Genomic DNA, 12,335 nt, shown 5'->3' with positions numbered 1-12,335 from the left:
CCACACATTCATGTTTTTTTTAAAAAAATTTTAATGAGAACGCAATCCCCAGAAGCAATGAAATGGATAATTGGAAAGCAATGATGTTTTTGGCTACAATTATAGCTGTGATTAAATACATCAGCCTCCGGCAGAATTCGAAAATTGTAATTTCTTTTCCTAAACTTCCCTAGACCAAGTTTTCCCAAACCATTGTGGAAGCAAGTATCATCTCAATTCTCCTCAGCAACAGACCCCTAGGGCTTTGGGAGCCTTCCTAAGCCACTGTCTCGTCATAATAAGAGAGCGTTTGCTGGAAAGTTGAGCATCATTCATGCCCTTAAACTGAACTGGCTTTTGGCCCTGCTATGCTGCCTCTGTGATTGGGCTTGTAAGTCATTTCTCAAGGGATGAGTGTGTTCCAGCCTGGACTCTGGTGACAGGGTAGCCAGTGTATAAAGAGAACAGAAGGCCTAGTGAAAGACTCTGGGCCCTTCACACAGGGGCTACCCTGTCACCTCAGTTGACGCAGCTGTGATGTGTGGCTTGCGTGTGGCTCTTAGTGGTTATGAGTAGGAATGTTCAGTTTTGTATTTTCTTTTTTTTTTTTTTTTTTTTTTTTTTTTTTTTTTTTTTTTTTGTGGATGTGGGGTTTTGGAGAGTGTTTGAAAGGGAGGCTTTTAAAATAAAATTTTGGTTACTTCTTGTGCAAGAGATTAAAAACTGGTTAATTTTCCTACTGCTCTGGCATTTTAGATTAAAAAAAAAAAAACAGGAAACTATCACCTGCTTTAGAAATAGATAGGATCCAATGTATTTAGAATTTTATAACAAGTGCATCGTGCCTGGACCTTGACGCTATTTTTCTTGAAGCATCTATTTAAGGAAATTAGTATTTCAAGTCCTGATACCTATTTTCTGACAAAGAATACAGATATGATTTACAGATCATTCTTTACTAAAGCTGGTCTTGAAAAATCTATGCTAGCCATTCTGAATAATTAATATGCTTAAGTGATCAAATAACAATTATTTTAAAAGTTTATTCAATTCAGGCTGTCGACTTGCTACCAATTTGGCTACCTCCTCCTCTCAGCTATACAGCTCACTTACCTGGGAGACCTACAGCTCCAGGCAAACCTTTGGGACCTCTTCCTGGAGGGCCACGCTCCCCCTTTTCTCCCAAGTCACCTGCATTACATTAAAGAAATGTTATTTTCTACATATCTATAAAATAAACTTCCGTATCTTTAAACTTTAAGCAAATCTAAAATTCAGAAAGCAAAAAGTCATGAAATTGCCATAAACTAGATTGTAGTGAGTATGCAGCAAGGCAAAAATCAAGTTCATCCTATTAATAGATCTAAGGGGGGGAAATCAAATTATTATATTCACAGATACTGCAATGACATTTGACTTCATTGAACATGTATTCTTGGTAAAACATTCAATAAAATAAGAACCAATGGCCACTTCCTAAACATGAAAAATAAATCTATCTTAACCCAAAAGTTAGCTAACGCATAATGGAAAACACAAGAATTAGTTCCATTACAATCAGAACAATATAAAGACACCTACTTTATCACTATTATATAACATTTGGTTTGAGGCATTAAAACTATCTCTATTTTCAGGAGATATGAATATATATCTTAAAACTCTAGAAAGTTAACTCAAAAACTACTACAAACAGTAGCATTCAGTCAACTAGCAGGGTACAAAATTAATATATTGAAATTATAATTTTATATATATTAACACAACCAGTAATAAGACATAGTAAAGAAGACACCATTTATAATAACAATTAAAATATTAAACAACGATGAATAAAACTAATCAGAAATAGGCAAGTCCAACATGACAAAAGGTTTAACATTTCTAAAGGACACCAGAAGACTTGAAAATCATTCTTAAATAGATATGACATCATCATAAAATGTTGCCAGTTCTCCCCAAGCTGAATTTTCATCATGATCTTAATAAAAATACAAACCCATTTTTTATCAGAAAAGAAGATCCTGAAGTTTGTATAGAAAACACATAAGCCAGAGTAAGCCACAAAAACTCCATAAAGAAAAGCAACATGAAGGGAATTATTTTGACCAGATATTAAATCAACTAAAATGTGTGGTATTGGTCTCTGAATACACAGACCAGTGAAACAGAATAGAAAGCCCAAAAAGTAGGCCCAAATACATACAGGATTTGGGTTTATAATGAAGGTGGTGTCTTAAAGTGGGAAAAAGTGGAACAATTCAGTAAATGGAATTGGAAGAATTGAGTAAAGAAAAGTTAGATCTATACCTCACACCCTATTCCAGGATAAAATACTAATGGATCAAGTATTTAAATGTAAGTTAAGAATCAAAAGATAACAAGGGAGAATTATGACCTCAGATTGGCCTTTTTATTAGGATGCAAAATATGAAAAGTTCCTAAAATAAATACAAAAAGGTCAACAACATAACAGCAAAAAAATAAATAAATAAATAACCAAAATACATGAGCAGGCATGTCAATAAAAGGAAGTAAAATGGCTCTTAAATATGAAAATTCCCTGACTTCACTCTCAGAACAAAATAAATGCAAATTGTTAAAAAAAAAAAAAAAAAAAAAAAAAAAGGATGCTATTTTAACCTATAAGATCGGCAAAAATTCCAAAGTTCAATTAAACATATACTAGCGAGTCTGTGAAAAATGCACTGTTATGAATAGCTGATAAGAGTATAAATTTGGACAATCACATTGGAGGGTAATTTGACAATAGCTATCCAAATTTTTTACCCAGCAGTTCTACTTCTAGGAATTTATCATAGAGATAGAGATGGAGTGTATGCTGCTATTTTATACAAAAATGAAATACCTACAATGTTGTTCACTGTGGCCCTGCTATAATAGCAGAAGGTTGGAAACAATCTATGTCCATTAAAAGGTTAAATACATTACAGAACTTCCACAGAATAGAACACTATGCAGCTGTGAAGAAATAGCCAGGAAGCTCTTTGGAATGGTCTCCATGTCATACTGTTCACTGAAAAAGGCAAGTTCCAGAACACTTGCTAAAGAACAATATGATTCATTTTTAAAAGGATGTAGAAAAAATACATATTCATGTATCCTTATATAGAATTGCTTATAAGGATATGTAAGAAAAGAATAGTATGGATTACCTAGTGGGAAGGAGAAAGGAAATTAGGCAGATAGGAGGCAGGGATGGGAGAGAAACTTCACTAAATACTTTTTTTTATACGTTGTTAATTTTTGGAACTGTATAAAGTTAGTATTATGAAATATAAATTAATCAATCTTAAAAACATAAAGTGTGTTGTCACAGTGTCTATATTTCACTACTGACTCATTGTTTATGGGGAACATACTGTGGATTGCAATGAACCATGTGAATTTGCAAGACATTTACAAGACAGTTGATTGAAATTGGGGATTTAGTGGGGACGGAACAAAGTTGCATTAATTATCCCAGCCCCTAAAGATACCAAACCCAGCAACTTGGCTCATTAACAAAATGCGCTGTTGCATTAGTTAACTGGTCCTAAATGGCGTCTGCTGCTCTTTGCTGAAAGCATTATCCCATTATTCCAGTAGTACAGTAGTATATCATTATTCTACTATGCTGTTAGAAAATGCAATGGCACCTTGCAATAAATTCTATACATACCATTTTTTTCCAAACATTTGTATCAACTTAGCCTCATTCAACATTAAGTCAAATTTGTTATAATTTTAAAAACAAAGTCATGTACACAACAAAAATAGAAAAAATATCTGTATAACCGTCTGCACTCAGATAGTCAAAGATCTCTAATTATGAAGTGAATATTTAGTCACCATACTTTGATTTTAGCTGTGAATGTCTTTACGTGAATGTTTTTATGATCAACTACATTTCATCACATTTCAAAACAATTTAAATTTATATAAATACTATGAAGGACTGAACTCAGGTTGAACTCATATTTACATAAGCTAGTTTTTTTAACACTCATCATCAATATGGCCTTACCATATTAGGAAGATACAACAATTAACATCTTATAAACTAATGGCATAAGCATTCTTGTTAACTTGGTAATTCGAGTGTCATATCACTATAATTCTGGAGGCTGGAAATGAGAACAGACTCTCTAAATGTGCCACATTTTCTGAAGATATGAGATGAACATTATAAATTAAAGTGTGGCTTTTACGCTAATAGTAAAAGCTAAACTTGTTTGTACATTTTAGCATGAAGCCACACCAACTTTTAATGTTGCTTCAAGGAATAAGACCAGTGTCTGTTGTGATTATGTCTTTGGTTATCAGTCAGAGAATAACAAGTTTTAAGATGAGCTCCAAAACAGAGCCTATTTGGCAAACTGCCACGCTGCAGCAAACCAGGCATACAGGTTGGTTCCATCGACAAGGTTAATCTACTACTTCAAACCCTGGTCATGTCTTCTTTTGAGATGTACAAAAACCAGCTCAGGGAACTAAAGGTCCAGCTGTGTTGTCCTCCTCAGTCAAAAAATATGCATTAAGAGCTTGTAAAATAAGCTTTAGATAATGTATAGAGAAAAATACACAGCTTGAGCAGAAAAACAGCTCATTATAAACGAGTGGAAATTCTCATTGCTCTATAGTTGCTATTTATTTCATTTATTCACGAGCTATCATTGATGCTCTATCTCCATGTAAACAGATTATCACTGAGAAAGGTGTTAGTCATAATCATGACACGTGTGTTTTCTCAGACCTTCATTTACATATTGCAGTGTCTGTTTGATTCACACTAAAATATCTAAAAATATACAGCCTTACTCAAAGGGACTTAAAATTAATCCAAACTGTGAATATTTTAAACTAATATTTATGACACAAAAGACCAATGTAATACCAAGCAAAGTGAACATAAGGCCAGTTAGATATCTCTCAGGTTTTGAGCCTGGGCCCTAACATTTTTGTATAGTATTGTATAAAGCATGTCAGTGAAAAACAGAAAAATTATAGACATAACCTAAGCTTTGACTATGATTTGAGGCATATTTCTACTAGCTCCTATTGAAAATGTTCTACTGTGTTCTTCAGAGTATTTTCTAGGAGAAAAACAGTGACTAAAACATAGGCTGAACTGTTCAAGCATTCATAAAAAAACTTGTTTGTTATTTATGTAGCAGTTTCTCCGGAAAAAGGCTCTCAAAGTGGCTAGATGGTAGAGCAAGATTCATACCACCCCTTCTTCACCAGGGATGGGGAAAAAAGCCAACAAGCAATTCTGAAATACATCTCTCCTCTAAATGACTGAAAATTTAAGTTTCAAAATGGTGGAATGTTTATTCTCAGGGAAATTTCAGCTGTAATCCTTAGGATATTACAAAGTTATATGTTTTCTAATAAATACTACTATTAATGTGTGTGGTGGGACAAGAAGAATCGAATCCAGCTGCCTAAAATCATACATTTCCAAAAGTATGACAGTGTTAATTGATTTTAAAAATTTAATTACCCCTCCCTACCTCCACCCCAAATTCTCCGAAGTTAAACTGAGAGAAGACACTGCTTTAAAGGATAACGAGAAAGGGATGGAGGAGGGTAGCGAGAAAAAAAATCCTTTGGAAAAGAGAAAAGAATTATATCACTTTATGTTATAGATTATGTCATGAATACTGAAGAAAAATTAAGGGGAAATACCTCATATGATCATGCTATGCTTGACGAATGAACCTAGTGCTAGAGACATTTTCCAGGTTCCAAATACAGAAATTTACTTTTCTTTCTTTCAAACTGAGGTTCATCTGCTAGAGCCAACCCAACCCAACCTAGCCACAAGTCACTGTTGCTAAATCTTCCCCAAACAATTCACCATTATTTCCAGTGGTTCTCAACCCTGGCTGCACAGTCAAATCAGCTGGAGAATATTTTCAAATCCCAATGCCCAGGCCGATAAAATCAGCATCTCTGGGAATGGGATCCAGACATCAGTGTTACTTTTAAGCTCCTCAGGCAATTCCAGTGTGCAGGCAAGGCTGACAAAGGCAGCTTTAGACTGTCCTAGCTTAGCAAGTGACATTGGGATTTTCATTTTTTAAAGAAGAGTTCTGTGACTGGCTCAAACACAGTTAAGCTCTGCCCCAAGGAGACTTCCTGTTAACCAAAGAAAATAGGGCTGTGATGTCTGTAGGCCCTATCACACATTCCTTTCAGTAGGAAAATGGGCAATTGCTCCACACCAGGTGCCGCAGAACCCCCAGGAGGGCCCGTTAAACTAGACAGCTAGACCTCGAGCCCAGAGTTTCTGATTCAGTGGACCCAGCGTGGACCAGGGAATCTGCATTCCTAACAAGGTCCCTGGTGACACCGCTGCTCCGGGGACAGCTCTTTCAGAACCACTACCCTAAAGTGAACTCAGGAAAGGCTGAGTCATCATGATCCAGCCACTTTAGCACAACAGATCCAAGGAAGTCAACAATCTACCTAAGGCTGTAGAATTTCTTAGAAATTATTTACAGAGTGAATTGAGACTAACCATAGAGAGAGCACCTAAGGCATGAGCTCCTGAACTAGTAAAGCAGGACAAACATGAATAGGTACGTGACTCTTTCAAAGAAAGTGCTCAGTTCTCTTTAAGAAAACCTCTACCCTCAGTCTGCACTCTATTTGATTTTGTCTAGCCTCCCAAAGCTTTGAAATCATGCCAGCCTTATAAGAGGTCTCAGTTAGATCCCATTTTTTTTTAACATGAAGCTCTGAACACACCCAAAAAAATGTAATTAAATAAATTGTTCCAGCTGAAGGTCTAGTTAGTCAACTGCATCAGCAATTCATTTATAAATCCAAAAAGGCAGCTTGCTTGCCCTCTGACCATTCATACCATAATATTTATCCCTAATTGGAGCACTGCAGTACTTAAAAAAGAAAACAAAAATCCCTCTCTTATTTCTGATGCCATGTCTTTCTGAAGTTCCCCAGAAAGATGTCAGTCACTCATCATGACATAGAAACTACTCGCTTTATTTAGTCCTCTCTGTAAATTTTCTAGGGCACATACACTCCAAGCTGATATACTTACTCCTCTCAACTAGCAAACTCCAAATGAGGCAGCCAGTTCCTCCACCAGTCCTGCTGAGTACCTAACACACTCATAGTCCCGTTTTTCTGCAAAATACTGGATGCAAGGGCTTAACTTGCTTTAAATAAAAATGGAAGGAACAAACTATCTTACATACTAAAGAAGAAATCACATTAGATTGTATTTCAGAGCTGAAAAAAATCCCATCAAAACTAAATATCCAATGTGATATTTTAAAAGAGGAGGAAGCCTGAATTCATATTTTTCTTATGTCCTATTAACACATTTTGTTAGTTTAAATAACAAATACAAACATCCTAAGGATGGTTGCCATGTTAGAGGAGCTCGACAATGACTTCAGGGTCTTAAAAAAAAAAAAAAAAAAAGCTGAATGATCGTTTACCAGATCCCATAATCTTTGTTTTGAACCATGATTGAGGTAGAGTGTAATAGAAAAAGATCAGTACTAAAAGACACAGGACTTTAATTCTAGTATTTGGTCTACTGTTGTGGTATAGCAGGGACAAGAGAATATTACATAACAGTTTTTGAATCTTCACCATCACTGTTGTAAAAGAGAATAATACATGTTATCTCACTGGATATTCAGAAATTGGTAAAACATAAATTCCTTGAGCTTGATACAGATTATACATCTGAAAAGGGTTGTATTCTTTGGTTCCACGTGGGCAAGATGACTTACCTTTAGGTCCCCTCAAACCAAGGGCACCAGGGGGCCCTTTAACGCCTGGAAGGCCACGCATTCCCATCTGGCCTGGGAAACCATTCTCTCCAGGAGGGCCAGGGGGACCAGGAGGGCCAGGCCTTCCAGGGAGCCCAGAGGCACCCGAGTCTGGACGCTTAAGACTAGCAGCCATCTCAGCAAAATGCTCTAAAAGAGAATAAACAAAACAACCCAGAAGTGTCAGAAATATAAAAGTTATTCTAATGAAAAGAGAGGTATTCCAGATGCCTTTTTTCTAAATGTGTCACCAGATCTTCAAAACTGGTGGTAAGAAATGAATAAAGTTGGATAATTTCTCTGTGGGCTTTCTGCCAGGAAGCTTTGCTGGTGCTGTTTGATGCAGCTCTCCCTGGATATATTTGGCCCTGTTGTTCTGAGACAGAGTCAGGGTGCAGGAATGGAGGTAGCAGGGACTGGGATTTACAAAAATCTTCAACTAAGGCTTTGGGGTGAATGGTGTTCTGGAAGGATGTCATCTGAATACCAGCTGGGTATCTGAAAACCCAGGATGGGAAGAAAAATGAGTTTCTTAACATAGGTGGACGCAGATATCCAGACTGTTTTTAAAAGCCAAAGACATTGTCCAAAATTAATATTCAGACACCATTTGAGACCTCGCCTCATGTTCTTAGTTTGAAGATATTATATAAACTGAAATATCCCCAGGAGTCACAGCTTCTTATAAATCCTCCTTCTCAGAAGTTTTATCCATGCTTGAAATAGACAGCAAACATTAAAAATAACCTGTTTCTTGGGAATGGTCAGAGTTAGTCTTAAAAATTAATAACTGTGTGGGCTTTTCCAGGAACCATTAAATAGATCCTGAATCACTCACGAAAGCCATGGCCTACAAGAAAATCTCCCCATGAAAACATTCTAAGGGAAATATTCTCATGTAATGTTTTTTAAACTTAGAGGGTAAAGGAGAAAGTGAAATGGAAACAAATTTCTACCCAACATTTTTAAATTGTTTAAATGTGAGTATTCTAAATTTGCTTGTATAAGAAGAGTTTGCATCGAATCATAATTTTTTAGATATGTAATGTTTAAAACTAAAATAGACATTCAGGACAAAATGTCTGCAATGAAGAGATCTATATTGCTTTTCAAATATAGAAGTGAATGTTTCGTTCCCATTTGGTTCTGGAAAACTTCTCAAGTCTCCTAGACAAACTAGACTGTCTAGTGAGCATACAAAAGAGTATCTCTTCATGACAAAGTTAGCTACACCAGAATACTATAACTAACTGTAGGCTTCAATGTTACAGAACTCCTCAGCTATAAGGTGCTTTTGCACATCTTCATTTTCTGTGTAATTCTGAAACAAATAACAATTGCCATAGCTACAGATAAATTTTGCAAGGGTTAACAAGTATGAAAATGTGTCATAATTTTGGTAAATGCTGGTTATTGATTTTTTTTACATATGTGTACATGAATGGAGATAATGTCCTTATGCTTCTTATGGGCATGGAGTCTGTCATTTACTTCTCACAAAATGTAGAGAAAGCCTAGGTCAGTGCTAGGTACACACTAAGTGGTAGGGTCTTAAGGAGGGGAGAGACAACTAAGAATTTGTGTTCCAAAGGAAAAAAGTGTGTGCGTGTATGTGTGTGTGTGTGTGTGTGAGAGAGAGAGAGAGAGAGAACTTTGTTATAAATTAACCCCTATGGCAAAAAAAAAAAAAAAAAAAAAAAGGCAGGATAACCAGAAAGGTAATATTTTACATTGAGACTATGGACTATATACTATTGTGGATGCCAATAGTTGGATAAAACAGAATTGGCATTAATATTACCCTAAATATCCTGTCTTTAAGGCATACAAAAAGTCACTCTTGTTTACCCTTGCATATCTACAAGAATAAAATCTTAAGAAACAAGAGCTGACGGTGGAAAAAGTCAAACCATTGTGATTTATTTACCTTGTATGACTCTCATGCAAACCTGCTTAATGTGCTGATCTGTCGGTGCTCTACCCTGTGACAGAAAAGAAAAAAAGGCAGATTAACCACGAAACCATAAAGAGAACATTGTTAAGTTGTAAACTGACAGACTGCAAGGAGCCAGGTGGCTGGATTTACAAGAGAACTTGCTGAGAAGCTGATGCCTAGAATAGCCCTGCTGCTGTGGGACGGAGCCTCCAAAGGGAAAGCACAGAAGCTGCCCACCACTCACCGGAGGGCCCTGGACACCAGGCAGGCCGGTGGCACCCTGTTCTCCCTGCACGCCCCGGGGTCCAGGTGGTCCTCTTGGTCCTTCCACTCCAGGAAGCCCCCGACTTCCCTCAGGCCCTCTCAAGCCAGGCTCTCCAGGATTACCTGCCTGGAACACAATTGCACACTATCAAACCAGGGCTAAGCATAAAGAATGTGCCTGCTTCATACTCATACAAACACTTACATGAAATTTGGGGTTTCCTGCAGTCTGCATCCTAACAGGTGTTCTTTCAGAGGTTACAAAACCTTCACCGCAAGGTGAAGACACATAATGCCACACAACTTACACATCTTTAGAAATCTAGTTCAAGTTAACTTTCAATATATCTTTCTTTTGGCTGGGTGCAGTGGCTTACACCTATAATCCCAGCACTTGTGGGAGGCTGACGCGGGCAGATCACGAGGTCAGGAGTTTGAAACCAGGCAAGCCAATATAGTGAAACCCCATCTCTACTAAAAATACAAAAATTAGCCGGGCTTGGTGGTGCACACCTGTTGTCCCACCTACTTGGGAAGCTGAGGCAGGAGAATCGCTTCAACCCAGGAGATGGAGGTTGCAGGGAGTAGAGATTGCGCCACTGCACTCCAGCCCGGGTAACCTAGTGAGACTCTGTCTCAAAATCATCATCATCATCATCATCATCATCATCATCATCATCATCATCATCTTTCTTTTGGGGATAGTTATTCTTGCAAAATATTTATTGGAATACTACTTTTTTTTAAAACTACATACTTTAAGTCACTTCATACTTTAAGTCACTCTCTAAGAGTAACTTAGTTTTCAATAAGCTTGTTAACATTTTCTGGCTACACAAAAGCCCCTGCATTCCTACAAAATATGTTACTTTGCATATCACTAGTGCAGCAAGCATAAAATAAAGATATTTCCAAGAACATAAGTTATTTAGCCCTTATAACTTTTTTTTTTAGAGAATGTGAAGATGCCATGTATATCCAGGAATTACTAAACTAAATCAATGCATTTAAAATACCGCATTTAAAATGCTGCATTTAAAATCCTTGACCAGGCCGGGCGCGGTGGCTCACACCTGTAATCCCAGCACTTTGGGAGGCCGAGGCTGGCAGATCATGAGGTCAGGAGATCGAGAGCATCCTGGTTAACATGGTGAAACCCCGTCTCTACTAAAAATACAAAAAATTAGCAGGGCGTAGTGGTGGGTGCCTGTAGTCCCAGCTACTCGGGAGGCTGAGGCAGGTGAATGATGTGAACCTGGGAGGTGGAGTTTGCAGTGAGCCCAGATCATGCCACTGCACTCCAGCCTGGGTGACAAAGCAAGACTCCGTCTCAAAAACAAAACAAAACAAAACAAAACAAAAAATCTTGACCAAAGAAAGTTACAACTTATCTAAGTATCAAGGAAGTTAAAAAATCTAAATATTAAAGAAGTTAAAAGTAAACCATGTGTTTCCTTAGCGTAAAAGCAAATACAAGTTAGATTTTTTTTTTCAGCTGAAACAGACCACTAAAAGCATTCAAAAGAATCATCTAAGATAAATGTTTTAAAAGAGACCAAATTAATTCACTTTTGTTAAACTAAAATTTGTTAAATTCTTCTGGTAGAATTTGTGGCAGAATAGCTCTAATATACTGCTGCTGTTCAGAATAAGAATGAGAAGATAAAAGAACACGAGGCAGCAAGGGAATGCTAGTGTTCAAGATATGAATGTTTGTAAAGCAATTTAATCCTGCTTCTTTTTCATATGCATCGTTTATCTAGAAAACCTGGCTCTTTCAAACAAATACTTTAAACTGAAGAAGGTGATGAAGCAATGCTTTTACTAGATACATCCAAATAAAGCTCAGCAAATGTGCTTTTCCAATTTCTCTTTATGCAAAAGAAATTGATATTCATCTAAGTCAACTTGCCAAAATAGTTTCTATGAAGAAATTATGGTTTAAAAGACTTCCTGAAAGACTGTCAGCAGGACAAGGAAAAGGTATCCTATATAGAAGGCTGCAACATTGTCAGGTGCCTAGGGTGCAAAACTGTAACAACTTCTTTTTTTTTTTTTTTTCTTGAGATGGAGTTTTGCTCTTCTTACCCAGGCTGGAGTGCAATAGCGCGATCTCGGCTCACTACAACCTCCACCTCCCATGTTCAAGCGATTCTCCTGCCTCCGCCTCCTGAGTAGCTAGGATTACAGGTGTGTGCCACCACACCTGGCTAATTTTTTGTATTTTTAGTAGAGATGAGGTTTCTCCATGTTGGCCAGGCTGGTCTCAAACTCCTGACCTTGGATGATCCACCCATCTCGGCCTCCCAAAGTGCTGGGATTACAGGCATGAGCCACCGTGTGTG

The 12,335-nt window shown here is 37.2% G+C and overlaps 1 protein-coding gene across 1 annotated transcript in view; it reads right to left on the bottom strand.

The window, feature by feature from the left end:
- COL9A1 (collagen type IX alpha 1 chain) overlaps positions 1 to 12,335 on the bottom strand; it is a 151,058-nt gene that overhangs the window by 8,806 nt on the left and 129,917 nt on the right. Inside the window, 4 exon segments of the mRNA XM_017859764.1 lie at positions 1,093 to 1,170; positions 7,752 to 7,940; positions 9,718 to 9,772; positions 9,971 to 10,117. Coding sequence (XP_017715253.1) covers positions 1,093 to 1,170; positions 7,752 to 7,940; positions 9,718 to 9,772; positions 9,971 to 10,117 — 469 coding nt within the window.

The sequence above is a fragment of the Rhinopithecus bieti genome, unplaced genomic scaffold, assembly GCF_001698545.2.
Source record: "Rhinopithecus bieti isolate Rb0 unplaced genomic scaffold, ASM169854v2 scaffold_50350, whole genome shotgun sequence".
NCBI lineage: Eukaryota > Metazoa > Chordata > Mammalia > Primates > Cercopithecidae > Rhinopithecus > Rhinopithecus bieti.
Note: the sequence above shows the minus strand (reverse complement) of the source record. Positions and strands in the feature narration are given on the sequence as shown.